Source organism: Lontra canadensis, unplaced genomic scaffold (genome assembly GCF_010015895.1).
Source record: "Lontra canadensis isolate GAN:19392208 unplaced genomic scaffold, GSC_riverotter_1.0 scaffold20, whole genome shotgun sequence".
NCBI lineage: Eukaryota > Metazoa > Chordata > Mammalia > Carnivora > Mustelidae > Lontra > Lontra canadensis.
In genome coordinates this window covers 1,564,331-1,591,710 of record NW_022631014.1, presented here as the reverse complement: position 1 = coordinate 1,591,710, position 27,380 = coordinate 1,564,331, and the positions used below count along the sequence as shown (strand labels likewise).

Genomic DNA, 27,380 nt, shown 5'->3' with positions numbered 1-27,380 from the left:
ACTATTTCCTGTTGAATACAGATGTCCCCTCAGAATCCTTCTTAACACAAAAGTGAAGGCACCAGTCACTAATCATTAGCTCAACCCACTGCTGCTTCAGTCACTTGTGTTTTAGAATTCCCAAGAAGAGGTTTGATGTACATAGCATAGCTGTATGGGGATGAGCCCAAGAAATAAGAAAAGTGGAGGTTGAAAAAATGAAAATCAAAAACCAAAACAAACCTATTCCTTACGATGTCATTGGTACTGCCTTTGCTTTAATGACCCTAAAGTTTTTGCACAGCTACTTCAAGATATGTTAGGGATAAGCCAGCTTGCAAATTGAATCACATCTTGCAGTCAATGGTAGAGCTCGCCACAGAAAGGAAACTGAACTTACTCCTTAGCAAGTGAAAGATTTCATTAACATTCTGAGAAATCATCCACTAGTTTTCCATTATTGCAAACTTTTGTTTTTGCATGTTAGAATTTCTTTGCTCCCATCACACCTGTTGATACAAAGGGAATAGGAAGGAGAGGGGAAAAAAAAAAAGTTACTGTTTAGGGATTGCTGTGGTATGTACAGAGTTTGAGAATAGTCAATATTTTGAGTATGAGGGAAGAGCATGTCTTTTCATTAAATGTAATTAGACTACAAGAATCCCATTGTTCAAAAAAAAAAAAAAGATTGTAATCTTCTTTATGGACCCCGCTATATCGCTGTCTAATAAAAGGACAGTTTTCATGTATCCGGTAACAAATCACAGTTGAAGATTCAGTAGAAAGTAGTTCAGAAAACTTTATCCTGCCCAACTCAGTCCACTTTCCTTAGCACTGCACAGTTGTTCTTCTGCAGTGTTCTTGGATTCTCATGAAAATGTAGAGGAAGGAGAGAATTGGCTACTTGCCATTTTCTTTGGGACCCACTGTTTGCATTTTTCATTGTTGAAGTCATCAGTATCATTTACAGTGTAGCTCACCTTTGTATTCCCAAGCTGACAGGAATGGGAGGACATGTTCCTGAATGTCTGTGTCAGATAGAAATAGGGTAATGGGAGCTAATTGACAGACTCACAGATGGTTTATATAACAACTTGAACATAAACTTCATCTTAGGGGAAGCATTGAGGATTGCAAGGAGTGGTGATCCCAGGTCTCCCTGCTATCATGCCGTGTAGCCCCAGGCAAGCCATTTAACCTCTCAGGCCCTGAACCTCTCCGTCAGGAAGGTAAAATAGGTTGGGTCAGATTATGTCTGATGTCCCTTTCAGTTCCAGGTTCTGTGAGTTTGTTGCTGAGACAGGTGCGCAAGTGTGAAAAAGGATGCTATTTTGATTGAAAGGACTGCCGACAGGTGTGTTAGTCTGAAAATGAGTCACAGAGGAGGAAAAGTTTTGAATAATGAAAGGGCTTAGTTTGGGGAGTTTGGACAAAGGGCTATTTTGGGGTCTGTAGCAGCCTTCATAGGTGGGATATAGTGGGGAGAATGGATTGCTTGGGAGCCAGTGTATGAACTTCACATTACGTAGTGCGAAATGGGCTGAAGGTTGTTTTAACTCATCTGAGACTGGTGATTACACACCTGGATGACCTCTCTCTCATTATCAAGGACCTAGCAGAACCAGCACAGTATAGAGATGAGAGGAGCTCCGTTCAGTTGGGAAATGGGCTTGGCTTAATATGCGGCGGGGCCGTGTTTGCCACAAAACAGTGTGACTGTTTTGAAGGGTTGCTGGAGAGTTTCCTCCTGAAACATGTTTTTTTTCTTGCTTGCTTCTTTTTTTAACTGATGCCTGAAATTCTACCTTTAACATTTCACTATTTTTGGACTGGTGTAAATCCTGGGAAGGGTAACGCATTAAAGAGGAAAGAAATACTCTCGGCGCATGAGAAATCCCAGGTTTGGAAGAAGTTAGTGAAATAAGAAAAACAGGGCAGGGAATGACAGCCCAGTTGAAGGAATATCTTGAAGCCCATATTTGCAAGTTCATAAACTGGTACCTGTAGCATTTAATAGCTGCGGAGGACTGCCCATTCCCAAATGTCTCCTTTAACTGTTTACCCATTTACTAATGGTACCAACACGAGTGCTACTTGTTATGGGTGCTGCTTGGCTGGTTCATTGATGGAGTATTTGGTGGTTTAAATGAAATGCAGATTAGCTAAAAATAAATTACTTTCAATAAGGTCAAGGAAGTGAAGGCTGTAAATAAAATATACATTCACAAACAGACAAATGCTATTAGGAAATCCAGTTCAGTCCATGCCAAGCTGTTACTGTCTAAATTGCCTTCTTTCTTCCTGGCTTGCAATTAATTTTTGCTTGTGTGTTTGGAGATTGGGGGGAAGGGTAATAGCCTAATGGGTAATGATTTTATTTTAGTATTTTGATTAAAGAGACTAAATAACTTGGACCCTGGATAACCATAAGGACTAAAGCCTTATCCATCAAGCTTAATTTCTAGACAGAAAGTTGCATTATATTTCTGGATAAATTCAGCATTGTACTACCTATAGTATATGGTGAGGAGATGGCTGTGTGGGAGTTATTTTCTACCTATGCCTGCTCCCCCCCAACCATCTTTCCAATTCACTTTTTGTCTTTCTTTAACCCTCTACTTGTCTAGACTCCTTCTGCCCTGTCCTCAAATCTTAAAAGCAAATACTTTAAAACCATTTGCTCTTTGAAAAGTGGTGCTGAGGGGCACCTGGGTGGCTCAGTGGGTTAAAGCCTCTGCCTTCGGCTCAGGTCACGATCCCAGCGTCCTGGGATCGAGCCCCGCATTGGGCTCTCTGCTCAGCAGGGAGCCTGCTTCCCTCTCTCTCTCTGCCTGCCTCTCTGCCTACTTGTGATCTCTCTGTGTCAAATAAATTAAATAAAATCTTTAAAAGAAAAAGAAAGAAAGAAAGAAAAGTGGTGCTGAGAACCAGTACCAGTATTTTGTTTACCTCTGGTTTCCTAACCTTTGCATAGTTCTGCACACCCCATGGCATGCCCAGGTCACTGTTCTATTTCTCTCCCTGCTGCCATTCTCTGTCTGTTCTGCTACCTTTTCCCCTACTGTTTGGGAAACCCAGGTGTCTTTGGAAAGCCTTTTTAGTGTTCCTCTTCCGACAGATAGAATTTCTCAAAGGATAATCTGCTAATCTTGTCTACCTTTACAGTTACTTGGATGGTATGATATTAACTAAATTAGAATATGGTTGCTTTATTCACGGTTGTAAACCCATTTTCTGAGTTTGTAATAGGACCAGGGAAGAACAGGGAGGTCTATATGTATTAGTACAATTGTTAATCAAAAATGCTGAAGCTGTCAAACTATTATTTTATGAATAAAATCTCCAGCACTGAAATAAATAAATCAAATCAAAGTCTTCCCCCAGGGGCTCCTGGGTGGCTCAGTGGGTTAAGCCTCTGCCTTTGGCTCAGATCATGATCTGATCCTGATCTGGTCCTGGGATCGAGCCCCACATTGGGCTCTCTGCTTGGCAGGGAGCCTACTTCCCCTCTCTCTCTCTGCCTGCCTCTCTGCCTGCTTGTGATCTCTGTCTGTCAAATAAATAAATAAAATCCTTTAAAAAAAAGGAAAAAAGTCTTCCCCCATTTTGGTCGACTTGAGATTGGGTAAGGGTGTGTATTCTCGTCAGCTATGGCACTGTTGAGATTCCATGATGGAATCCTGGTCTCCTCAGGACACCATCTGTGAACCATCGTACTAGTGACTATTTTCCTCCAATCCTTCTCTAACAGGCATGGTCCTTTAGTGGCAAAAAAAAAAACCCTCAAAAAACCAAAACCAACCAAACAAAAAAACCCCAGGATACCTGTTCCATGACCATAAATACCAAAGTTTTCTAAACTACTAGGAGCTTATATAAGACAGTTCTAGAAAAATATTTGAATTATATGTGTGTATATATACACACACATGCATGTGGGGTGGTGGGAGTTGTGGCTCACCTTCCCCCAAGAACTTGGATAGAAAAAGAAATCTTTATTTTCATTAACATGTTACTGAATTTTGACATATTATTCAATTATCAATATGGGCAATAGAACATGGTACTATTAACAATAGGTATAAATTTGTCACCAGTAAAAGTCACAAATATTTTCACATCACATTAAGTTATTGCAGATATCTCAAAATATTATCTTTGCTCATCACTATAAAATTACAGTAGTTATCAGATCTGTTGTTAGAGCTCGTTATTTAGTGTGTTAATAAAGAAAGATTTATATTACTATATCACAAAGTTTTGATAACTGTATTTCAGCATAATTCGTTTTCTTCATCATCTTATGTATTTTATTTCAGGCATATAAAAACATTGTTCTAGAAAGGCATCATCTGTGGGCTTTTACCAGCTTGTCAGAAGGGTCGATGGCACAAAAGAAATGAGATCAATCATTAGATAAATTATATGTGGGAGGGGGGAAACTACATATTTTTTCTAGTACATTAGCTGAACAATTCTTGAATTTACCAGGGAAATGCTTGTTATTTATTACCTTATAGTATGCTTATTTTTCAAACGCCCTTCACTTCAGAGCATGTAAGCAGGGGTTAGAGTCCTTGCAGTGACATTTAAAACAACAGCAAAACCAGAAACCTTATCGGCAGCCTTTTTTCGAACATTCTGATGCCACATGCAGTGCAGCACTTTGTGACAGAGGAGCCTTTGCACTTAGGCTCGAGACTTTGTGTCAGGAGAGCCTCACCTGTAATATCAGCTCCATCTGAAGTGTAAGCTGTTCCTCCCTCACCGGACTGCAAGTGCTGGTGGAAATGACTCTCTATTATATCTGTCCCTACATTTCCTCTTAGCCTGCATAGTAGGTGGCACAGAGATGGCACTTAATAATTATTTGTAGAAGGATGAAATGTTGCAGAAGCACATTTCATCTGCTCTCAATTTTTCCCTCACAAAACTCAGCTCATTCCTAAGGGAGTCCGGGTGGGAATTTGCGGGGGGTGGGAGTGGGCTCTGTGCTCAGAAGGACAGAGTAGGGTCAGACTCCTGTCCTCTTCCCCCGGGGGCCCTCTCGGAGCCCGCCTTCCCCAGATATAAAACAGGATCAGTCGTCATGAGGAGTGACTGACGTGGCCTGTGTGGAGCCGAGCCTCCCTTGTCTCCCTTGATTGGTAAAATTATAACCCAGCCATTGTCACTGGGATCCACATGATGCTTCTAGAAATATTTATGCTTTCTTTTTTTGAAGTGTCCTTGTGAATCACAAGATTTGAGTCCCTCAATTAGGCCAACCTCTGATTAGTAGGTTTGCATAATGGTTAAAATGATGTGGGTTTTGGCCACAAAATGGGTGTTACTTTATCAGCAAAATCATAAGTAGCTCGGGAGCTCATAATGACCCTGCCCGCTTAATTGTTCCTCTTAGGATAGGAGTCCCATAACTTTTACAATCCCAATTTGCCTTCCCTGGTTTTAAAAATTCTTTGTTATCTTTCCTAGGATATCATAGAGGGAAGATTTAAATTTTTAATTCCCAGCCCCTAAATATGCACGATGGGACATATAGCTCATTCTAGGAGATATCTGCTAGTGTTGAAAAGTTTCATATAAATCAGCTAAAAATACATTGACAGAAATATTTATTAAAATAACTTGTGTAAGTTATTTCTGTAAGCAAACAAACCACTGTATCAGGTAAATCATCACCTAAAAATGATTCATGTCTTAAGTTCAAATTGTTATATTTCTTTTTTTTTCCTTTGCACATGGCATATGTGGCAATTCAGCAACATTTTATTTCATGATCTTCATAATTTTGAATAGAAAAATACTGTAAAATTTTAATAGTACTTTAGAAGGCAACACGTGAGAGATTGAGGGGTTTGGGAAACATGAATTTTCCCATTAAGCTTCTTTAAACAATCAGATGTGTTTGCTTTTGACAGAAGCCTTTAATAGTGCTTCTCCACCTCTTTAAACCTAGTAAGCTGAGCTCAGTTTGAATCTTACTTTTTGAAATGCAACATCATTATAAATGCAAATTGTTGGACTTTGCTACAATACTTGATATCCTCAGGAATAACAGAGATGTATACAGTTTCTTCTCCCTAACTAAGGAGTCCAGGTTGTGCGGCCTTATACCTTTCTCTCTCCCAGAACTTACTGCCACTTCAGTGTTACAGGGAATCTTGTTTCATTTTTACACTTACTCATTGAAGTGTGAGCCTCAGGGCCTGTCCAAGCCCTTTGGGTGAAGGAAAGTGAAGAGGACGCCATTCAAACGGAGATTTGTGTGGTCCTTTGTTTATGATAAATGTATTTCAGCTAAGATGGTGGTGGCCTAGGTTAGTAAACCCATCACCGTTAGTTCATGGAAGAAATGCTGAGGGCCTGAACCAGAGCAGTAGGAATGGAAAATAAGGAACCAATTCAAGAAACCTTCTGAAGGAGTAGAATTGGCAGGAATTCATGGTTGTTCTCTTATAAAGCAAACAGACAAGAAAAATCAGGTTTTTATTTTATTTTTTTATATATTTTTAAAAGATTTTATTTATTTATTTGACAGAGACGCAGCACAAGAGGGAACACAAGCCGGGGAAGTGGGAGAGGGAGAAGCAGGTTTCCCGCGGACCAGGGAGCCCAATGTGGGGCTCGATCCCAGGACCCTGGGATCATGACCTGAGCCAATTCAGACCCTTAACAGCTGAGCCACCCAGGTGCCCCAAAAAATCAGTTTTAATTGAAGCTATTTGCTATTTTTTTTTATTAAAAACATATAGCTATTATAGAAGAAACAAAAAAAAATGCAAGCATAAAGAACATAAGAAATACCCATAATCCCAATTAACTAAAGATAACCTGATATATGTTCTTTATACACATGAGTATGTACATATACATACATATATGTCTGTACATATATATGTCTTACATGTATTCAGATGCTATACATACCTTTTAATTCCCTACTGAGATATATTTAAGTTAGAATCTCCTTTTGCTATCACAATTAATGCTAACATGAACATTATTAGAGTTAAATATTTGTATACATCTTTATCATTTATTTAGGATCAGTTCTCAAAAGTAGAATTACTGGATCAAAAAAGGCTTTTGTGTTTTAAAGGTGATTACTAGACATTTCTACATTCAAACATTTCCACATTGCCTTTCAGTAAGATTATACCAATTTATACTTCAAATAACAGCCTTTCAGCCCAGGTGACTGGGTGGGTGGTGATGCTATTAATTGAGTTAAACTACATCAGAGGAGAACCTAGTTTGTAGGAGGAAGATGGTGGGTTCAGGTTAGGATATGATAACACTTTTCGTTAATTTCCTAGATAGTCAAATTCCTTTGGATTATCTTTGTGATAATGAAAATAATAATAAAAATAGTGATGACATTCATCATTCTGTTACTGTGTGCCAATCCCCCTGCATGAATTGTCTCATTTAATTCTCACACACCCTATGAGTCATGGTAAAGTCATCCCCATTTTATAGAGGAGAAAATTAAGGTCTAGAGAATTTCAGTAACTTGACCTGGACTATAGTAAGTAGTAGAATAAGAATTCAAATTAAAACCCAGGCTTTCTTAACAAGTTGGTCTTGGAAGTACAGTACATTCAGGAGAGGAGGTCACAGGAATTAAGTATTCTCAGGAAAGTCCAGTAAGGTAAAGAGCTATAATAAGAGAATGGGGGATGTAGTCAGTTCAAAAAGCAACTGGTCTACCTGTTTTTCCTGGCACATCACTTATTCATCTCCCTCTTTTTTTCATTATCCACCTTATTTTAAATATTGCCCACTTTTCAAGGCCATGCCAGTATCATTTTTTATCAGTAAAGACTTCCTTGACTACTCAGCCCATCTCTTCTTCTCACCACTTGGATCCCACTTGATTTTTGTCCATCATTGACCTTTATCATGCACTCCCTTGCACTGGTAGTTATTTTTGAATGCTTCCCAAGTATACTGTGAGCATTTTTAGGCAAGTACTTTCAGTTAAGTCATCAGACCTTTTTTCGTTATTCAGGAACCAGACATGGGGCTGAATGTTTTCTATTTCATTTGTACCAGCCACAGTCCTGCAAGATTACTACTATTATTGTCTGTTCTTTGTAGAGGAGGATCTGAGGCTCAAAACGGTAGTTTGCTTAAGTTCACATACATAAATGCCTACAGGGGATATAACCCTTTATCGAAATCCTGAGGTGCTTGAGCATGACTTGAAGGAGAGTTCGTATTTGGATGGGCAGGAAAAAGGAGAAAGGGCTTTCCTGTTAGTACGAAGAATGAAGAATAGAGTGTGGGGAAATGCTGGGTAACACGTAATAAATAGTCCAATGAATTAGAACTTGAATGTGATTGGGAGTAGCCTTCAAGGCAGCTCTGGGGAGTGTTTCTTCTAGGGAGTGTGAGCATTTTCTCTAAAATGGGAAGTCTTTGAAGGTCATTTTGGGCAGTAAGATAACTTTGGCTGTTTGAAAGCAGAACATCAGACCAGTGATTTTCATCCCAGCCTGTCTTTTCCAAGGGCATCTCAGAGATGGCTAGGGGGGGTTCCAGAAAGCTTAGTTACACTTGTAATTTATCTGTCAGAAAGGTCCATAGACTAAATGAGACATCATATTTATTTGCTTCTTATAGGTGTCACAACTCTGTGTGGTAGCACTTATTCTCATTCTCCACCAACATTGGTGTACTTTTTCCCCTGAGTTAAGAAAAGGAATGATTACTTAAAAGCTTCTTTGTCAGAAATTGAAATAATTGTCCATTGGAAGTAATTAAAAAGAATGTGTGGTGTCTAAGAGCATAATTCAAGGAAGAAGTGTCCCAGACTGACAAGGCAAGGTGGAAAGGGGCCAATGATTCTTTATGATAGAAACAAGGCTAAAATTGATGAACCTTGGGAGTACTGAGTTTTCTGGTTTTTTCCCCCCTTCAATTTTCTGCTTTTTAATGACACTAACTATGGAGAACGAGAAGGGAATAAAAACTAAGCAAGATACTGGGGTGCCTGGGTGGCTCTGTTGGTTAAGTATCCAACTCTTAGTTTTGGCTCCAGTCATGATCTCAGGGTTGTGGGATTGAGCTCTCCATCAGGCTTCGTGCTCAGCTGGAGACTGATTGAGATTCTCTCTCTCCCTCTGCCCCTACCACACTGCTCATGCACATGTGCTTTCTCTCTCTCTCTAAAGAAATGGATAAATCTTAAAAAAAAAATTGATATTTAAATATCTTATAAAATGTGTATAAATGTTATGTGTATAATGTTATAAAATGTGTATAAATGTTAAACAGGAGCCAAATCACATCACTGAAACTTATATGTCAAAAATACATCTTAGTTGAGGGGGAAAAACAAAAAATTCTTTTTCCAAGCCCATATTCAAGCATCAGGCATATAAGCCAGATTTTTGTTTGTTTCATTTAAGCTTTGAAGAAACTATCTTGAAAGCAGGTTAGTTTATGAAGTATAAGAAAAATTAAACATTTAAGTTAGATATTTTCCAAATCTAATATCTTTAAAGGAAAAGGCAGCCTTTCTTTGGAAAAATTCTGTTTCAAGCTACAAGATTATTTTCTTGCTACTTTAATATATTATCTACAGTTTCATGCTTTTCTCTTCATTCCTTCTTTCTCCCTGCTCAGATTCTCCCTCCTGAAAATATTCTTTAAACTGTAAGATCTCCTTCTCAACAACCTTTTTAAGTGAGAACTTTTTATCACTCTGGCCAGATTGTCATCTGATAATCTTAATATGGATCAAACAATCTGTAGCAAAAGGAAAAACACTATATTTATGTGTGCCATAAAGTCAGTGGCTTTGAGAAGGTAGAAAAGAAAGGTACATAAAAACCACTTTCATTCTTTTACTTGCTTAAATTTTGAGCAAAATTGCATAATAGAAATTATTTACTAGGGCACCTGAGTGGCTCAGTCATTAAGCGTCTGCCTTCTGCTCAGGTCATGATCCTAGGGTCCTGGGATTGAGCCCCACATCGGGCTCCCTGCTCAGTGGGAAGCCTGCTTCTCCCTCTCCCACTGCCCCTGCTTGTGTTCCCTCGCTCGATGTGCCTCTTTCTGTCAAATAAATAAATGAAATCTTTAAAAAAATTATTTACCAATGATTCTGATTATTCAAAATTCACTAAATTTTAATGGGAGTTTTTCCTCAGATTGTATGAACATAAGCCTCCAGGAAAAAAAAAAAAAAGAAAGAAAGAAAAGAAAGAAACCTCCAGGAAATTCTGCTAGATGCATTTAACCTCTTAAAGACAAAATAGCAAAAATGGACTCATGAGAAATTTTTGGGTAGTCATTGTCTGTCCTATTTCCACAATATGGAAACCCACAGATTTTTCGCAAAGATAATAAGTTTCTTATATAACCTGGAAAGAGAAATGTAAAAATCATAATCATTTTTAAATATCATGTTTTTTTTTTCTTTTCAGCAAATACAAATACCAGAAACCATACCTTGAAAATAAACATATTTGGGGAATACATACACACACAAGTATCCCATTTAAATTTGTTTCTTTTTTAAGTAGGCTCCACACCCAACATGGGACTTGAACTCACGACCCTAAGTGTTTCTTTCTAAAACCCATCTTTAAATAAAGTGGATGTAATGTGCCACTTTTAGCATGAACATTGATTGCTATGTCTCTGTTCATACTCATTTCCCATGTTTTCTTGAATAAGACCACTGTTAACTTAGCAGGAAAACTTACTCATGGTGCCTGCTGAGATTCTCTTCGTTGTACATAAAGTAGATGTTATTAAACTGGGGAGAAAGATTAATGTATTTCCTACTAATTCCATAGAAGAGAATATGTATCTTTATTAATGTTAATGGTGGGGGCCTCTCATTATGTTATAGAATAATCTGCTTTAGCAAAGGTTTTTCTTCTGAAGAACTTCATAACATTTAAAGGTTAATATGTTAGGTAAAGAACAGTATCTTAAGATAAGCGTTTTTATTACAGGACATGATGGGATGGTTTTTATTAAATTATATGATGATTTGAATGGGGAAGAAGAAAAAGTGCATCGCTTCTTGCCCTCAACTTTAATGCCTTTAATCAAATAATGACCTTCTGGAAAATAGTTAATTTTAAGCATTTGGAAAGATCAATACCACTCTGCCACCAAAAAATGGCCTAGACAATGAAATTTGATGTATTTAAAGTATCATTTCACCCTCTTAACCTAGTAAATAATTTAAAAATGCTTTCAATATTGCTTTGCCACTGTTCTGTTTCTCACTGTTTGAAGTGTGATTATTGTTCTTGAAAAAGAGGGTCGAAGTTGGTGCATGAAGCCGCCAGGCCTCAGACCTGGAAGCCAGGGTTGTTTCCTCTGTGAGCCTTGTGTGTCTCTGCATTCGGGGCCCCCAGAAAATTACTGTGTGTTAAGACTGTATTTGAGGCAGCGAGTGTTAAAAACATAAAAAGTGTGAAAATGGAACGCTTCTGGGATGTTAAAGGGGTAGCTTAAAACTTAGTCACTTTGCGTCTTTGTGATAGCTTTAAACCTTCATGCTAAAGGTGAAAGATTCTGCAACTCTGACAATTAGAACCCATTTTCCCCCCAGCTTATAGAACATTTATATGAAATTACCCTTGAGTGCCGACAGCTTTGTAAATAAAAAAAAAATTGCCCTCTATTAGCATGTTTGTGGGCAGATTAAAAACTGTCTTCATTAGCATAAGTAACACTTACAGATTCTTTTAAAAGTAGAAAATTATTTGCTGAATGATAAATTGCTAGCTTTATAGTTAGTTGTTGTTGAAAATGTACTCATTCAAAATGCCTGGTGTAGTTTAGTCTACAATACTGAATTTTTTGTGTTGGAAGTACTATTTAATGGATTATGTACTTAATCCTTGTTCCTACTACTTGCTAAAATGTAATTCATGCTTTCCACTAAAATGTTTGTATCAAATATGTCCCTATTTAGATTGATTTCTTTTAATATCATATATTATTATGCTATATGCCCCAGAGACTGGAACAAAATACTTCTACAAATAACACCTAAAGATGAGGGTGGGGGGGAATAAATACAGACTGTAAAATGTTTTGCTTTTTAGAATTCAAATTATCTTTCCGTTTCTTAAAATGTGTCTTTCCTTCTTCATTGCAGCAAGAATTGTCATTTTCTTTCTTTCATTTTTATAGCTTTTGGATTTAAAATGTATATGTATCTAACAGTAACAGATACATACCTGTATATTGTAGGAAATGAGTTTTGTTTTCAGAGAACGCTGAAGCCTCTTTTCTCCTGGAAAACTAGTTGTGTTACGTGCTCCCACCTTTGTCACAGAACAGGCCCTTGGAAGGGTTCTCTTTTTGATGTGCGTGAGTCTGTAGAGGTACAATAGATTCATTCAAGAAAGGAGGTTACTTCTCTGACTCAATTAAAATCATTGCGTACCCCTTCTCCGTTACAATGTTCAAACTGAATTGACTTGAATTAATTGTTCTAAAAAGAGTGGAGTAGAAATCAGGAATTGAGTTTGGTTGGAAATTAGCAGCTGAGAGATGAAGGTGCCAGGATTTTTATTTAAATGTGGTACAACAAGATTCTGTCAGTAAAGCACATCATTAGAATATTGAGTTTAGAACTGCTAATTTTTCCTTTAAAATGAGCATACAGTCATGTGTTTCATGGACCATAATAAATTGCCATTGTGTTGTCATTGAGTTTGTTTTGCTTTTTTTTCAGTACTGGTTTGGCAGTCATTCTGCATTTTCTCTTTCCTTTTTTACCCCCGATCTTACTTTTTTTTTTTTTTAATAGATCCCTCACCAAAACCAGTCAAACGAATGTTATTTATTTCATGCAGTCTTAGGTTTATGCATCTTCTGCACCATTTTCTTGCTTACGGTAGCAAGACATTTGCAGATGGTTCTTGGTTACTATAAAGTACATAACAGTATTTCCTTTGTGGCAGATGGATTTAAGACTTTTAGTTCTCAATAAATGTAGGTTTACAATACATAACTTTACAGGATTTGTGTTGTATATAACAGGTTTGAACATATTATCTCAGAATTCATCTGCATGGCATTTTCAGCTTATTCAGGGTTCATGCCAGTTTTTTTTAAGTAATAGGGGGAGCGCTGTGATTGATAGCAACAGCTCAAGGCGTGATTTTGAATAGAAACAAAGGGTTTAGAACAGAAGGTGTCAAATTAAACTTCGTCAGTTTGAAAAGTAGTAACATCCTGAAAGTTTTACTAATTTATTTACATGTGGCTACTGTTTATATTTTGCCCTCTTTATATGCAGTGTAATGTTGCTTGGCAAATTTACTACATTTAAAGTTTAGGTTGTTCCTTGTACCATTTTAGTTTTTGAGAATGGATCCGTCTCATTATTTTAAGGCTGTTACTCTCCTGTCTTTTCTACTGTACGGAACAGTCGTGATCTAATTTAATTTGGAGAGTAGCTCACTACTCCTGCCTATGGTCTTACAATATTTCAAGTCCCAGAGACCACTCTTAAAAATGTAATTATGTTCACATTTTGCAGCAAAGTACTGCATTTCATTTCTTGTCTCTCCCCTACCAAGTAAATCTATACATTTGTCATTCAAAAACTAATACAGTACTTAGGGGAATCATCATTATTTGTCAGATATTACAATATTCTGACATGTTCATTGTCTTACCAAGTTTATTTGCTCTAACAGTATCACTTATGGAAAAGTGACCTAGTAAAAGATATTGGGGAATTAGAAAGCTTTTGGCTTTTTTAGTCACTTTGGGCAAAACATAGATCAGATTACTGTCATCATTAATAGAGTCTCAATTGATAGGATCTGAGGCAGTCAGAATATTCCAAGGTATTTAAATAGTATGAGAATGAATTAATCTTATTTTTGCCAGCGTAAATTGGGAATGAGCCAGTGTCTCTACTGACAAAGAACTAGTGTGTCAAAATGTCTGTTTTCCATTATTTTTTAAGAGATACATACATCAAGAAAAGCACTCCACGCTTTTAGTTTAGTTTTTTTTTTTTTTTTCTTTCTTTTTGGAATACCCTTGTAGAACTAACAGTTCCCAGCTGCACCGTTAAATATTTTTCTAAGAAGCATCTGATTTCAGTCTCTTAAAATCATCATGTCTCTTGAAAGGCTAGCAGAGACATGCTTCAGACTTATAATTCATCAAATTATTTTTAGATAAGGAATTAGAAATATTATTTAAGGGCAGAGGTTAATAGCAAACTACTGGAAATGTTATGTTAGTCATGGACAATTAATAAAAATAAGGATCCATCTCATAAGTATAGATACACAGAAGTGACAATATGAGCAAAATATTTGTTGAATGAGTCAGGGCTCCTTTTCTGAAATATTTGTTAAACCAGCATGAGTGTGATTGTTTAGGAATTAGCTATCATTATTAGCCATTTTAAAAGAACTAATGATTTTCTTTTCCAAAGAACATCTGTGATCCACATGTTTTTTCACATATATCCGAGTGCTAACTGATCTGTTACTTTAAGAAGTTCTAAAGGATTGGAAAAATTATTGGAGTTTTTCAGCTCTCTCCAAGAAGCATTTCTTATGTGAATTGTTCTTAATTTAACTTTTAGCAATTTATAGTTACAAATGTTTATTTCTTAAAAAAAATCTTAGATATTCCATGTTTAGCACTTACTGCAAGAGTATACAATACCAGCTAAGTACAAAAAAACTACCCTCCCCAGAATAACTTTTCTGTTGTTTTTTATGAACCTTCTAACATCTTGAAAGGTCAATAGAATTGTAGCAATTTGCTCTGTTCAGGCATGGGGGCCTCTCAATTTGCCGTAAGTAAAGAATGGAGACAAAGGAGAGGAGCGTCATCTTCACTATAGTTAATATTCAAGCCTGCAGGAAGGTGTGTATCTAAAACCTGCACAACATCAGAACTTAGAGGTAAAGTGTAAAGAAGTAGTTGAGATATAGGAAAATATAAAATGTTTTCATGGCTCAATCCAGATAGCAAATATTTGCCAATAAGAGCTAAATAAACATCTCCAGGGCACCATATGCAAGTGGGTCTCAAATACTTCAAATACTCAAATACAGTTTGAGAGTTAATATTATACTCATATAAATAGAGCTAAAATATGACACATCATCATATTTTTCTGGAAATAAACATAGAGTTGCTGTGGTTAGAAAAGAAGCATATTCAGTGACATTCTAATCACAATTATTATTTTTTTAACTAATATTCTCTCAGGTAAATCTTCAGTTTACTGCTTGCTCTCTTAGCCTTGAATTACACATTCAGTGGCATTGAATGGGTGCATGATTGCATGACCGACCCCTTGTACGTGTTTGTTTAATTACAAGACCTGCGGAGTAGAGAAACAAATGTCTCAGAAAAATTAGTAGATCTCATGAGGTTTAGCAACAGTCACTCACCCTTGGCTGGTTAATATGTGGGCCTTGGGAAGTTGATGTTATCAGCTTTCCAGCTTTTCTTTTAAATTCTCTCAAATCAGCCCTTCGAGGAAGAATGGGCCTTATTTCTTTTCACTGCATATTGCAGTTGGAAGGGGAAGGAGAATTTTCTCCAGTGGCTCAGTTTGGGATGAAGAGAAGAGAAGTCATACCATTCTCTGGTCTCACCCCCAATAACAATCACAACACACACACAGACGCACACACGCACACACACACACACACACTCTCTCTCTCCTTTGCTAGTTCTAAAAATCAGATAATAAACTGTTCTCATTCCACTCTCATCCAAGTAATTTACTTGGAATTTCCAAGGAATCCCTTCATCTTAGGTCAAGTCCCTAAAGCAGAGCCTAAGACAGGGCATCAGGTGTCTATGATTTGGTGAAGAACCTGGAAGAAGTGAGGGAGGATAGGGAAAAGGAAGGGGTCCAGTAAGATTATGGTCTCAGGTAGTCTGTATTGATGGGGGGAGGGAGCAAGCAGAAGGGGGAGGGCCATCTCCAGAGAGTAAATTGAAGGATTAAGTGAGTTGTCCCTTTGGAGGAAGAGGGCAGGGACATTGTACCCCTGGGTAAGCCAATCACTGGCCACCCCAGTGTGTGAGGGAGTCAGCGAGGATGTGGAATAACTGTCCAGTCATCTCCAAGTGAGGTGACTCCAAACACGGCTCCAGAAAAGAGTATGGCTGTGAGCTTTTAGCAGGCAGCACGCAGCTGGAGATGGTTGCCTTACTAGGTGAAGGGGGTCTGGGTGGAACAGTCCCTCTTACTCTCCGCCCCATTGCCTAGCGTCCATCATGCAGCTGAGATGAAGAACGTTTGGGATGAGGATTAGAGGTTTTGTTAGGTGATGTACTCTTTTGGACCACTCAGTTCTGAATAATCTGAGGACCAAAAATAGGGCCTTAGGGGAGTCATCAGAGAGGTGCAGGTTTTGGCATTCATTGGACATTTCCTTCTCTCTCAGTTCAGGAAATCTATTAAAATTCTTGTCTGGTGAATCATATGTTGCACACTGCAGTGGGCAGAAAAAACAGGCTCTGAGATGTCTTTCTGGAAAGTTGTTTCTTGGAGAAGTCTTCTAACACCCATTCTGATGATTATGCTTTACAATGGACAACATTCTTGCTCACTCTATAGCACGTGTCCTTTCTCTGTCACACACACACACACACAATTTACACATAGTTTCCTTCCAAATATAAAAATCATGAACTTTGGGAATCCTTTTAGGAAACAGATTATTTTAAAAAATCTATCTTATCTCTTAAATACCTTCAGGAACTCAGATGGCTGCTCGTCAGACAAGAAGGCTGGGCAAGATGAGAAGCACGTTCAACTTTGCTTTTCTCCTATTTCACGTATTGCAAAGTCCGTGGTAAATGTGTCTTGCCCTTGGAATCTTAAAAAGCATGGCTCTTTTACAATGCAAATCTGAACATTTATTGGAAACAGCCTGCCTCCTTGATAGCCTCAGCTACTTTCTCTTAACAGGTTAAAAAACTTTTTTTTTTTTTTTTAAAGCAGATTGCAGTGTTTTTGAGCTTAGGAAAAAAGTTAACTTCACAGGGTCTTTTCTTTTTAGCCCTTACTGGAAAGTATCAACCCCCCACAGGCACAAACTGACCTATTATGCCCTTGTCTCTAAGGGGTGGTTGTGTGAGCTGTTGCGCTGGAAAGAAGATCCTTCTCCAGAAAACAGGACTCTGTGGGAGAACCTCTCCATGATCCGAAGGTTCCTCAGTCTTCCTCAGCCAGAACGTGATGCCATTTATGAACAGGAGAGCAATGCGGTGCATCACCATGGCGACAGGCCGCCTCACATTATCCATGTTCCAGCGGAGCAGATTCAGGTTCGTTTACCTTGGCCGATTCAATATAGCACTAAGTAAATAGAGCTTTAAACTTAGCTGGGAAATTAGCGTTTCTCTTCTTCCCGCCAGTCTAAACATAGGCTTTAGCAAGAGATAACGATACACTGCCATCTTGCTCAGGGGAATAAAAGGAAAATTAGCACACTTTTTTCGGCATGTGTATTGTGTTCCTCTTCCCTCATCTCCCCACCCACTAAGTGGCAGGATCCCCCTTTTTTGCCCTACTGGTTTGGCAAGTGCGTCTTTGTTAGAATTGTTTTTTTGTGTGTGAGAGCTCAAATTTTTTTAATGACTATCAATACTGCCCTTTTGGAAGGGAATTAACTGCCGTTTCTGTAGAGAAGGTTTGTACAATCTCAACTTTCTACCTTGGATACTGTCCAAAGAGAGGAGGGGAGGGAAACCTAATTGGAATCTTGTTTCTGACTCCTCGGCCCTTCCTTCACCTTGTAGCTGTCTCCCTACAACCTCACAGAACACAGGTTAGGGGTGAGTCATGTCTGTTTGTCTTTCCTTTAGAGCCCCTCTCCCACCACCCTTGGGAAAGGAGAGTCTAGAGGCGTTTTCTTACCGGGCCTGCTGACCCCTGCACCATGGCTCAGTGCTGCTCCCCAGGTGAGCGGGCACAAGTTACCTATGCCAGCAAGAGAGGGGGTGGTATAAAGACCTGCTCCCTTGGTCAGAATTTTCAGACTTGGCAGAGGACGGACTAACCATGGTGGTGGCCAAAGACCACTGTGCCAGCAGATTCAGCCTTGTGCTTAGCTGGTCATGTCATGGGACTTACCTGCATTCATCCACTGAGGGAACCCCCCTATGAATCTAGATTGGAAGCTCTGGGATCAGGTAGTTTGTGGTGCCCTATGGCCTTGATTTCTAAGGAAGCGTGTTGAATGAACTGGAACTATACAACCTTTTCCTGTTAAATCTAAGGGGATGTTTTTAGCTTTTCCCTTTAAGAGAAAATGCCACTGCCTTCCAGAGTCCTAAAATTCTACTGTCTTTTTTGAATCACCTGCATTATTTTTTTGGTATTGCTGTGGGGGTGGGTGGGGAATATATTTATATAAATATATATACTTATACAATACATACAACATATACAATATATTATTGTTTTAGCTATATATATCGCTAAAAACAATAATAGGGTTATCCATCCACTAGGGAAAAAAAAAATCCTTGAGTATGTATTAAAGATAAATTGGAAAAGAGAATCCCTTAGGATATCAAGCACTAAATAATCATGAAAGCCTGAAAAACTTACTGTTTAGCAAAAACAAAAAAAAGAGAAAGGTATATGTATAGTAATAAAAATAGTACTTGTTTGAAGATGTAAATTGTTTTTAATAAAATTGTTTCTTAGGGGATAAAAAGAAAGGCTTAGGCACAGTAAAAACGCGCTAATATTTTGCCGCTTACAGGTTGATTTGCTTTGATGATAAGAATTATGGTTATAGAGTATACAGTATGTGCATGTGTCACACATTTGTTACGTATAATTGTGTATGGAAATTACAGCACATATACAGACACTAATTATGAAGAAGTGTCTGTATACACTAAATTTAAATCCTAATCACATGAGTTTACTATAGACAAAACAATTTGCTAGCCGTTGTACAGTGGATCAAACTTTTATTTTTCAGTAAGAAAAAACTTGCAGTGTCAGCCTAGTGCAATTTGGTAAGAAATTGTGTGTGTATTAAATCCGAACTGACTGGTAGGAAATTCACAAACGTGAGAATCTCAGAAATCCTTTGGAGTCTGAAGGGATAATGCGGAAGAACAGCAGGCATTTATCCATTTTATTTGGAATTTAAATAAGACTTTCTATTCTTGCTCCATGCTTTAGCCATGGATGAAATGGGGCAAAACACAGGTTTCTTCCCCCACGGCTTTGTAGCACTCCCTTCTAAAATGCCTTTGAAATCCTTACTCCTCAATCTTCATATTAGATCTTTGTTAATTATTTACATCATAATTTGCTTTGCTGTCTTCGCCTTCTGATGCGTATCCTTGTGGTGAAGTTCAAGGCTCACATTTTCAGCGTGCTGAGCTTTCACTTCCGTGAGCCAGGCTGAAAATGAAGGGCAGGGAGGCTCCACTGACCCCTGATGAGGAAGCCCAGTAGCCCCCCAAAACCCTACTCAGGCCTCCCCTTCCTGGTTCTTATCATTTTGCCTTCTTTCCCTGTTGCTGTGTGCCATCTGGCTGGCCTCCCTTTTGGTCCTGAATCTTTGTCCCACTTGAAGGAGCTCCAGGTGGGAGAAACTACAGGTGGGATCCCCAGCCCCCAGTTTCCTCCTTCCAGCCGGCTTTGTCCGCCGCCGCCCGGAAGGGAAGACGGAGCTCTGACTGTCCACTTGTTTCTTTGCAGCAGCAGCCGCCCGCGCAGGCGCAGCAGCAGCCGGCGCCACCACCTCCCCAGGCGCAGGCGCAGCAGCCTGCCGGGCCCCGCCTCCCCCCACGGCAGCCCACCGTGGCCTCTCCCGCAGAGGCCGAGGACGAGAACCGGCAGAAGACCCGGCCACGAACGAAAATTTCCGTGGAAGCCCTAGGCATCCTCCAGAGTTTCATCCAAGACGTAGGCCTGTACCCGGACGAAGAGGCCATCCAGACTCTGTCCGCGCAGCTTGACCTGCCCAAGTACACCATCATCAAGTTCTTTCAGAACCAGCGGTATTATCTGAAGCACCACGGCAAACTGAAGGACAACTCCGGCTTGGAGGTGGATGTGGCCGAATACAAGGAAGAGGAGTTGCTTAAGGATCTGGAAGAGAGTGTCCAAGACAAAAATGCTAACACCCTTTTCTCGGTGAAGCTAGAAGAAGAGCTGTCAGTGGAAGGAAACACGGACATTAACACTGACTTGAAAGACTGAGATCAAAGTATTATTTTCATTCATCAGTGCCACTGGTATTTACTAACGAAAGGAGAAGCCCACCTGTATCTCTCAGAAAACCTTTGTTGTTCATTGTTTGGCCCATGAATCTTCAGAAACTTGCACAAACAGGAAAGTGGAGAAAGGATAATGCAGACTGCACTAAATGTTTTACTCTGTTTTACAAACTGCTTGGCAGCCCCAGGTGAAGCATCAAGGATTGTTTGGTGTTAAAAATTAAAATTTGTGTTCACGGGACACATCAAAGTGTGTACCCCATAAGCATGATACCGGTGATTTTTTTTTTTTTTTTTTGAAATATTCTTATTCTGGAGCCTCAAACAAGCATTATAACTTCTGTGATTATTATTTCCTTCCTTTAATTATTTCTGTAACACTCCACACTGATCTTTGGAAACTCGCCCCTTATTTTAAAAAAAGAAAAAAAAAGAGTTTGTTACTCTATTGTATGTTACAAAAGAACTATAGACTGTGGAATGCAGTTTAAAGATGACATATGCCAACAAATGCCTTGTATTATATGGCACTGCCGTAATTCAAATTTGATTTTATTTTCGAAATAAAAGTTCACTGTAATTTTTTTCATTCTCATTGTTACATGATTTTTTAAAAAATGAAAAGAAAATGTGAAACACAATTTAGTCCTCATTATTTATTTGTAGATCCTGCAGCATCATGTTGTAATTAATTTTTTGGAAGTTTCCGTTAAATGTAATATTGCTTCTCTTGTTACCATACTGATTCTTTTCTATTTATAAATGTATTTTGATGGGCAGTAAAACAAAGTGTCTTAAAAGTTTTAAATAGAGAAAATGTGCTTTACACAGTTGCCTATAAAAAGTGCTCTATGTTATCCAAGCAATTCATACTATAAGCTTCACTCTTATTGTTGTATGCAATTTTTACTATCATGCAAATAAGCTTAGGTAAATAAAACTAATAGATCACCTTAGAAAATTATGCAATTAATGTGAAAATAATTGATGTTTGCAATGTGTCTTCCTTTGGTTTACAATCAATTTTAAAGCTACATCTGTATAAAATTTCTGTATAAAGGTGTATTTCTTTTTTTATGAGTTTATGGCTATGAAAACACCAGCTATTTTGTTACAGCTGGCTGTTTTTATAAGTGTATCACAATTTTCTTTATGCAGAAATGTTCTGATTAGGAGTGGTTATTGACTGTAACTACACAATTAAAATTGTTTGTATGGTATGACATGGTAGGGTTGTCTGCTTATGTGAAGTAAGTTTAAAGAGTCAAAGATGGCCCTCTCAGTTAGGTGCATGTTAATATTTTCTTGATGATATTTTACTGATTTTAAAAAGAACGATTGAAAAGTCACTCGAAACACTGTAAATTTTAATCACAAACACATGCTCATTTTTTAAGTTTAACAACGAAGACCATAACCTGTTTGGGGTTAACATTTTGCTTAATAAACAGAGATAGAAGGATGGTCAGAAGACCTGCCAAGAAAAACGTAAATACACTCTCTAGGAGTTATGTGCTTAGAATGAATCCATCTGCATTTATTTCACAATATTTAATTATGGTAACACTTTTTTTAAGCTAATGTATAAATATTTTAAAGGCATTTATCAAGTAACATAAGTAGGTAAAAAATGGACCTTCTGTATAAAAACCTCTTAGTAAGCAATGTATTTTTTTAAGTTATAAACGGAATATAAGTTAAGAACTCTGAGCTCATTTGGTTGTGTATGTCATAACTCTAAGAACTGAATGAAGAAAATAAGAACAACACATGTGGACTTTAAACACCATCTTCAAAATTCTTGCAACATCAAACTCCATACACGCCGCGATATAAAATGAGGTATACTGGTGGTTATGGAAAAGATTGAGGCCAGGGTTTCGATTTTTGATTATCATTTTGTATTCTTTTTATCTTTTGATGCATCTTTTTAAGACTTCTAGATGTTAAGAGGGGTGTGTGGGTTCCTTGATAGTTGGTTCTGAAAGTGTCCAGTCTCTTCATGCCTAACATTTTTCCAGGCACTGATGAGCTCATTGGTAGGCAACTGGGCTGCTTTAATGTTGAACTTTTACTTAAGAAACTAAAATGGCATCATTGAAGACTCCCAATTCAGCTGTAAAAGTACTATTTACTTTTGAAGCACAGCTGAACTGCTTTGAAGGCAGCTGGTTTGCTGTAACTTAAAATTGTATTGAAAAAGTTTTCAATTCTTTTTATTAAATGAGAGGACAACTTTTAAACATTCTTGCTCACTTAGAGTTCAGAAAACCATTTGAGGAAAAGAAATTTGAACTAATAAAATAGAAATTTGATTTCATGTAGTTAAAAAAAAAAGAAATAGAAAGTAATATGCCATGAAGTTTTTTAAGAAATCCTTTCTTCCTCTTTTTTTTCCTCTGGGTTTGGAGGGAAAAGCTAGAGCAAGGAGTAGTCTTTGATTTTATTTATTTATTTTTTTTAATCCAGCCCAGCAGAATATAAGGTGCCAGAAATTTTAATTTTTTTAGAAGGAAAAATTGGGTTGCAAATACGATTTTGCCATTCCCAATAAGCTAATTTCTTTCGAAATAACATTTTGGATGAATTTGATGACTGTGTGTAAGAAATCAATACAAGACTAATAATACTCTTCCTTAGACCTTTTAAGCAGCATAATCTTCCTAATACAATATTTTAAGCCGAAAATAAATGAAAGCACATATCAAAAAAGTGATGGTCATGATGGAGTGAGCAAAATCGTTTTCAGGGAAGACGGCACAATTTGGAAATGATTTCTTGGGTGATCTTCCACATTGCTCCCCCAATGTCATTCATCGTCCACACCAGTCCTCTTACTGCCAGTGGCTACAGTAAAACTCCTTGAACCAGCTTCATGGTGTCCAAGTATTTCAGAAACTTTTCAAAGCTGGGCATGATATAGCGGCTTTGTGCTGTTAAGACCTTAGCAGAGTCAGGTAGTTTACGGGTAATATTCAACCTCGTGCATCTGAATCGGTCATGGATTCCTTCCCTCAGCATTTTGCCACTAATTTGTATTACACACTGTGGCCATATAATACTTGCACGTTATGCAAAAAATAATGTTGACAGTATCTCCTTGGCACGTAATATGCAGAGCTGACGCCTAACCTTTGAAAACCAAGGTAACTAATATGTGTGCCCTAGTTGTGTGGCACTTGGTTAAAAAGTCTGTACATATTATGTATAAACTGTGTATTGATTAACATTTAGTCCTAAGGAATTCTGAGCTTAAAAGAAGTGTCTTTTTTTTTTTCCAAGTAGTGATATCTATATCTAACTGTGCTTATCTAAAATATATAGCTTGAGTAGAAAACATTTTCAGATGGTTCAGCAATGAGTAAAAATGACAATCCCATACATTCCATTATTAAATTCTGCCCTATTCCCTATTGTTATCATCAGCTGATATTAAGGTCCTTGATTGTCACGATATTATCAATAAATGAGGTATTCTGAACTGCCTGGTGATATTTTCAAAAGAGCAATTAAAATGTGTATACCCTATTATATAGCCAATAAAAATAGGACTACTTGGCTGAAGGAAGCCAAAAATCTGCATGATAGTGTAGAAACCAAGGAAGGTCCCAAAATATGAATCACATTTAAAATATCAGAAGATACTGATGCTATAGTTTATCTTACAAATAAATATTTTTTACTTTTAAAAGGGGCATATTATGGATTCAGTGTTTCTTAAGAGGCAATCCTTTTAATGTAAATACTAAATACTTGCATGTCTTTTGACAAAGGTTAAATTACAATCTATTAAGATGCACATTTTTTATAAAATATAAAGTACCCCTATTAAAGAAATGTGGTGGAAGGTATATGTCCAGAATACTATTACCTGTTTAACAATACCAAATGTTAAATAAAAATAGTTTGGAATTAATGTTTAAAAAATGAGCAACATTTTTAAGCCTTTCTTATATTACCCTACTTATCTGAATCATGCATTTCCAAACTTATCAAAATAATTCCAAAAAGTTCCATTATGGCTTCTTGCCTTATACCAGGATTGTGTACGAAGTCCCCTTCTGTCAACTATTTTCAGCTGTTAATATTCCTATTGTGGTCAAAAGCATGAGACTTGGGCCCCATTCTCTATGATCATGTTTGATGAGGAGATGCAGTAAAACAGTACCTTGTACTTGTTGCCTCGCCAAGGAAACAGAAAAACTCTAAGGTGACCTATTTTGCTCTAAATTAAATATTGAACGTTATTTCTGTACCATTAGTTGAATTTTTTTATTGTTATTATTTGCTTTTTGTGGCATTTAAATACTTTTCATTACAGTGACAGAATCTAATCACGTTTTTACACCCTCCCCCCCAAAAGATATGATGCCGCATGTGCTGCTCTGATATTCCACTCACAAAAAAAACAAACAGTACATGTTAAAGGAGGATGTTGGGAACTTTCCAATGTTGAATGTCCGTTAATTCATCGAGTGTGCGGCAGAGTGATGCAAAGTGAGCATTTGTTCAGAGCACGAACCTGTCCCAACAGCATCTTAATGTGGGGACAGGTTTCACCTACTCCACTTTTGTTTCCCATTTGAACTTCCAAATTTTACCAAATCTCTCTCAATGGCTTCTTAACCTTCTGAGAGCCCCTGAATCGCAGCACACTCAGACATGCTTTAAAGGAAAATAGCAACATCATTCGTAGAATGTTTCGTTATAGAAGGTACTGCCCCCAACCTATCTCCGTTCTGCTCTGAGGCACTGAAGGCAGGCTCTGAAACTCCCCCTTCAAAGACCAGGGAGGGGCAACTCAAACAGGCTGATTTGTTCAGCTGTTCAGCGGTCTCATCGGTTTCAAACCCAAGCCCTCTACCCGTGCATTCCTGTGGCTACTTCTTAATAAAACCTTTTCAACTGCAGAAGATGTAAAAACATTCATTACCATTCAAAATTTTCAGAAATCTAATGTAGTGTGTATTCTGCTAACATGAAAAAGTCTGTCACAGAGTAATTGAAATCAAGTGTATGAAATGTTAACCCCCAGATTCTGCTGTCCTGGTGTAAGAGCCATATACACAAAATCTTTTTTTCTAAAAAACAAAATACACTTTGTTATAGGAATGTTCAGATATACCAAAAAAAAAGGTAGAATAATGTAATGAACCGCTGATGATTCATCCCCAGTTCAACAATTGTAACATTTTCCCATTAATAAGTACTTTGTGAAACTCATTAAAATTAAGATGAAACTTTTATGAAAATATTCAAACTGTTCAGTGGTTTTTGCCTATAATGATATTCTGACATTATCTTACTTTTTGGAAAGTAATGAATTTTCTGATTTCTCAAGAAAATACTGAAACGAAGTTTCTCTCTGAACTCTCTGAGAATTTTCAAAAAGCCAATTTTAGAAGGAGAACCTGTGAGAATTCCACAAATATTTGTAATATAAAAAAAGAGACAACCCAGCCTCTCTTTATTTATAAACAATACGTGCTTTCATATCATTGTTGAAACTAAAATACATAATTTTCAGTTATGCATAATAAAGTATGTAATTAAGCAACATTCCATAGTGGATTAAAGAATTAAAAGCTTCAGGTGCAGAAAAGAATTTGTTGGCATTTTCTTTTTCAGGGTGGTATTTCGAGGTGTTACTTTTCATTTTCCTTTGACATCTTATACACAAATAAATAGAAACAGGTGAGAAGCAGAGAAATGAAGTATTGTCTCTACTACAGTAAACCTGAAAAATAGTGAGGTAGCATATTTGCAATGTGCCCACAAATGCTAAACTAAAAAGGACAGAAATCTTCTTAGCCTGGGGAGGAAAAAAAAAAATCTCTAAATGGGGGTGTGTGTTTCAAGAAATAGAAATAACATACTAAAAATTAACTGCACTTGATCATTCCTACATTTCAAACTACATTAAATTAATCACACTCCAATCGGTCAAGTCCAGTAGACTTATTTTTCAAGCGAAGAACTACATTTAATTAATAATCCTGTGCTATAAACACTGAAGTTCATAGAGGCATTTGGCATTTATCCTATTTTTGAAAAAGAGTTATGCATCAAATAAAAAGCAAACCACTTCGATGTCAGAATGTCACAATGATTCTGAAAATAAATTATTCTACTGAACATTTAAGAAAAAATAATAATACAGAAAAAATATAATAATAACACAGAGATAAGATGCCCCATCTAGCATCAGGAGAATTTCTAATATCTATAGTTTTCATATAGTGCTTAAACTACAGTAATAATCAACCGTATGAGAGCAAGCAAATTCAATATCATGTATTTTTATTAGTTAAAGCCTGACACAGAAATGTGTGTTTGGTTAGTGCATGAATGAGATCAGACAACTTAGAAGAAATATGGAATGAGACCTATATCCCATGGACAATCCTTTGAATGGGGCTTTTTAAACTGACACATGTAAAGAGCCTTTTGCTAGCCTTTAGCATCTCACGGTCCTGCTGAAATATGACACTTTTGTATTTGTGTGTGTTTTTATACTCCAACTTATTACAAAAACAATTAGCTAAAACTTCTATATGTAATGCAATAATATAGGACAACAAAGGAAAAATTGCAATAAAATTAATCCAAAATTTAGATAGAAAAAGACACAAATTGAAAGGTATGCTTGACCCAGAAATGCATATCTTGAGTTGCTATACGATTTATTAGAGTACACTACCAAAACTTTTAACGGTTTTATTGAAGTACAATTGACATACAATAAACTGCATATATGTAATACATACAATTTGACAATTTGATGTTTTCACACACACATGTGCTCACATATCTGTGCGTGTGTGTATGTGTGTATATATCCACCCACACAGTTGGGAGCACAATGAACCTATCAGTTATCCCAATAGCTTTGTGCCCTGCTGTAATAATCCCTCCCTCCCAACCTCCCATCCTCATTCATCACTATCCCCATGACACCACCGATCTGCTTTCTGTCACTGTAACTAAGTTTGCATATTCTAGAATTTTGTATAAGCAGAATAATTCAGAATGCACTCACTTTTCTCTGCCTTCTTTCACTAAGCATAATTATTTTAAGATTCATCCATGTTCAGTTTGCTTATTATTGAGAAATATTACCTTTTATGGATATAGTGCAATTTTTGTTTTGTCAATTATGCAGTTGATGAATA

The 27,380-nt window shown here is 37.3% G+C and overlaps 1 protein-coding gene across 7 annotated transcripts in view; it reads left to right on the top strand.

Annotated features, from left to right (window-relative positions):
- Positions 1-21,918, top strand: part of SATB1 (SATB homeobox 1) — a 99,735-nt gene extending 77,817 nt beyond the window's left edge. For 4 of the 7 annotated variants that reach the window (XM_032860926.1, XM_032860927.1, XM_032860925.1 and 1 more), the window contains exons 10-11: positions 17,083-17,286; positions 19,688-21,918. In XM_032860926.1, coding sequence (XP_032716817.1) covers positions 17,083-17,286; positions 19,688-20,191 — 708 coding nt within the window. In that variant the 3' untranslated portion in view covers positions 20,192-21,918. Of the gene's footprint in view, positions 1-17,082; positions 17,287-17,826; positions 18,011-19,562; positions 19,572-19,687 lie in introns of those variants that run through there. The other 3 variants (XM_032860932.1, XM_032860929.1, XM_032860931.1) reach the window with 3 other exon arrangements.
- The last annotated feature ends 5,462 nt before the right edge of the window (positions 21,919-27,380 follow it).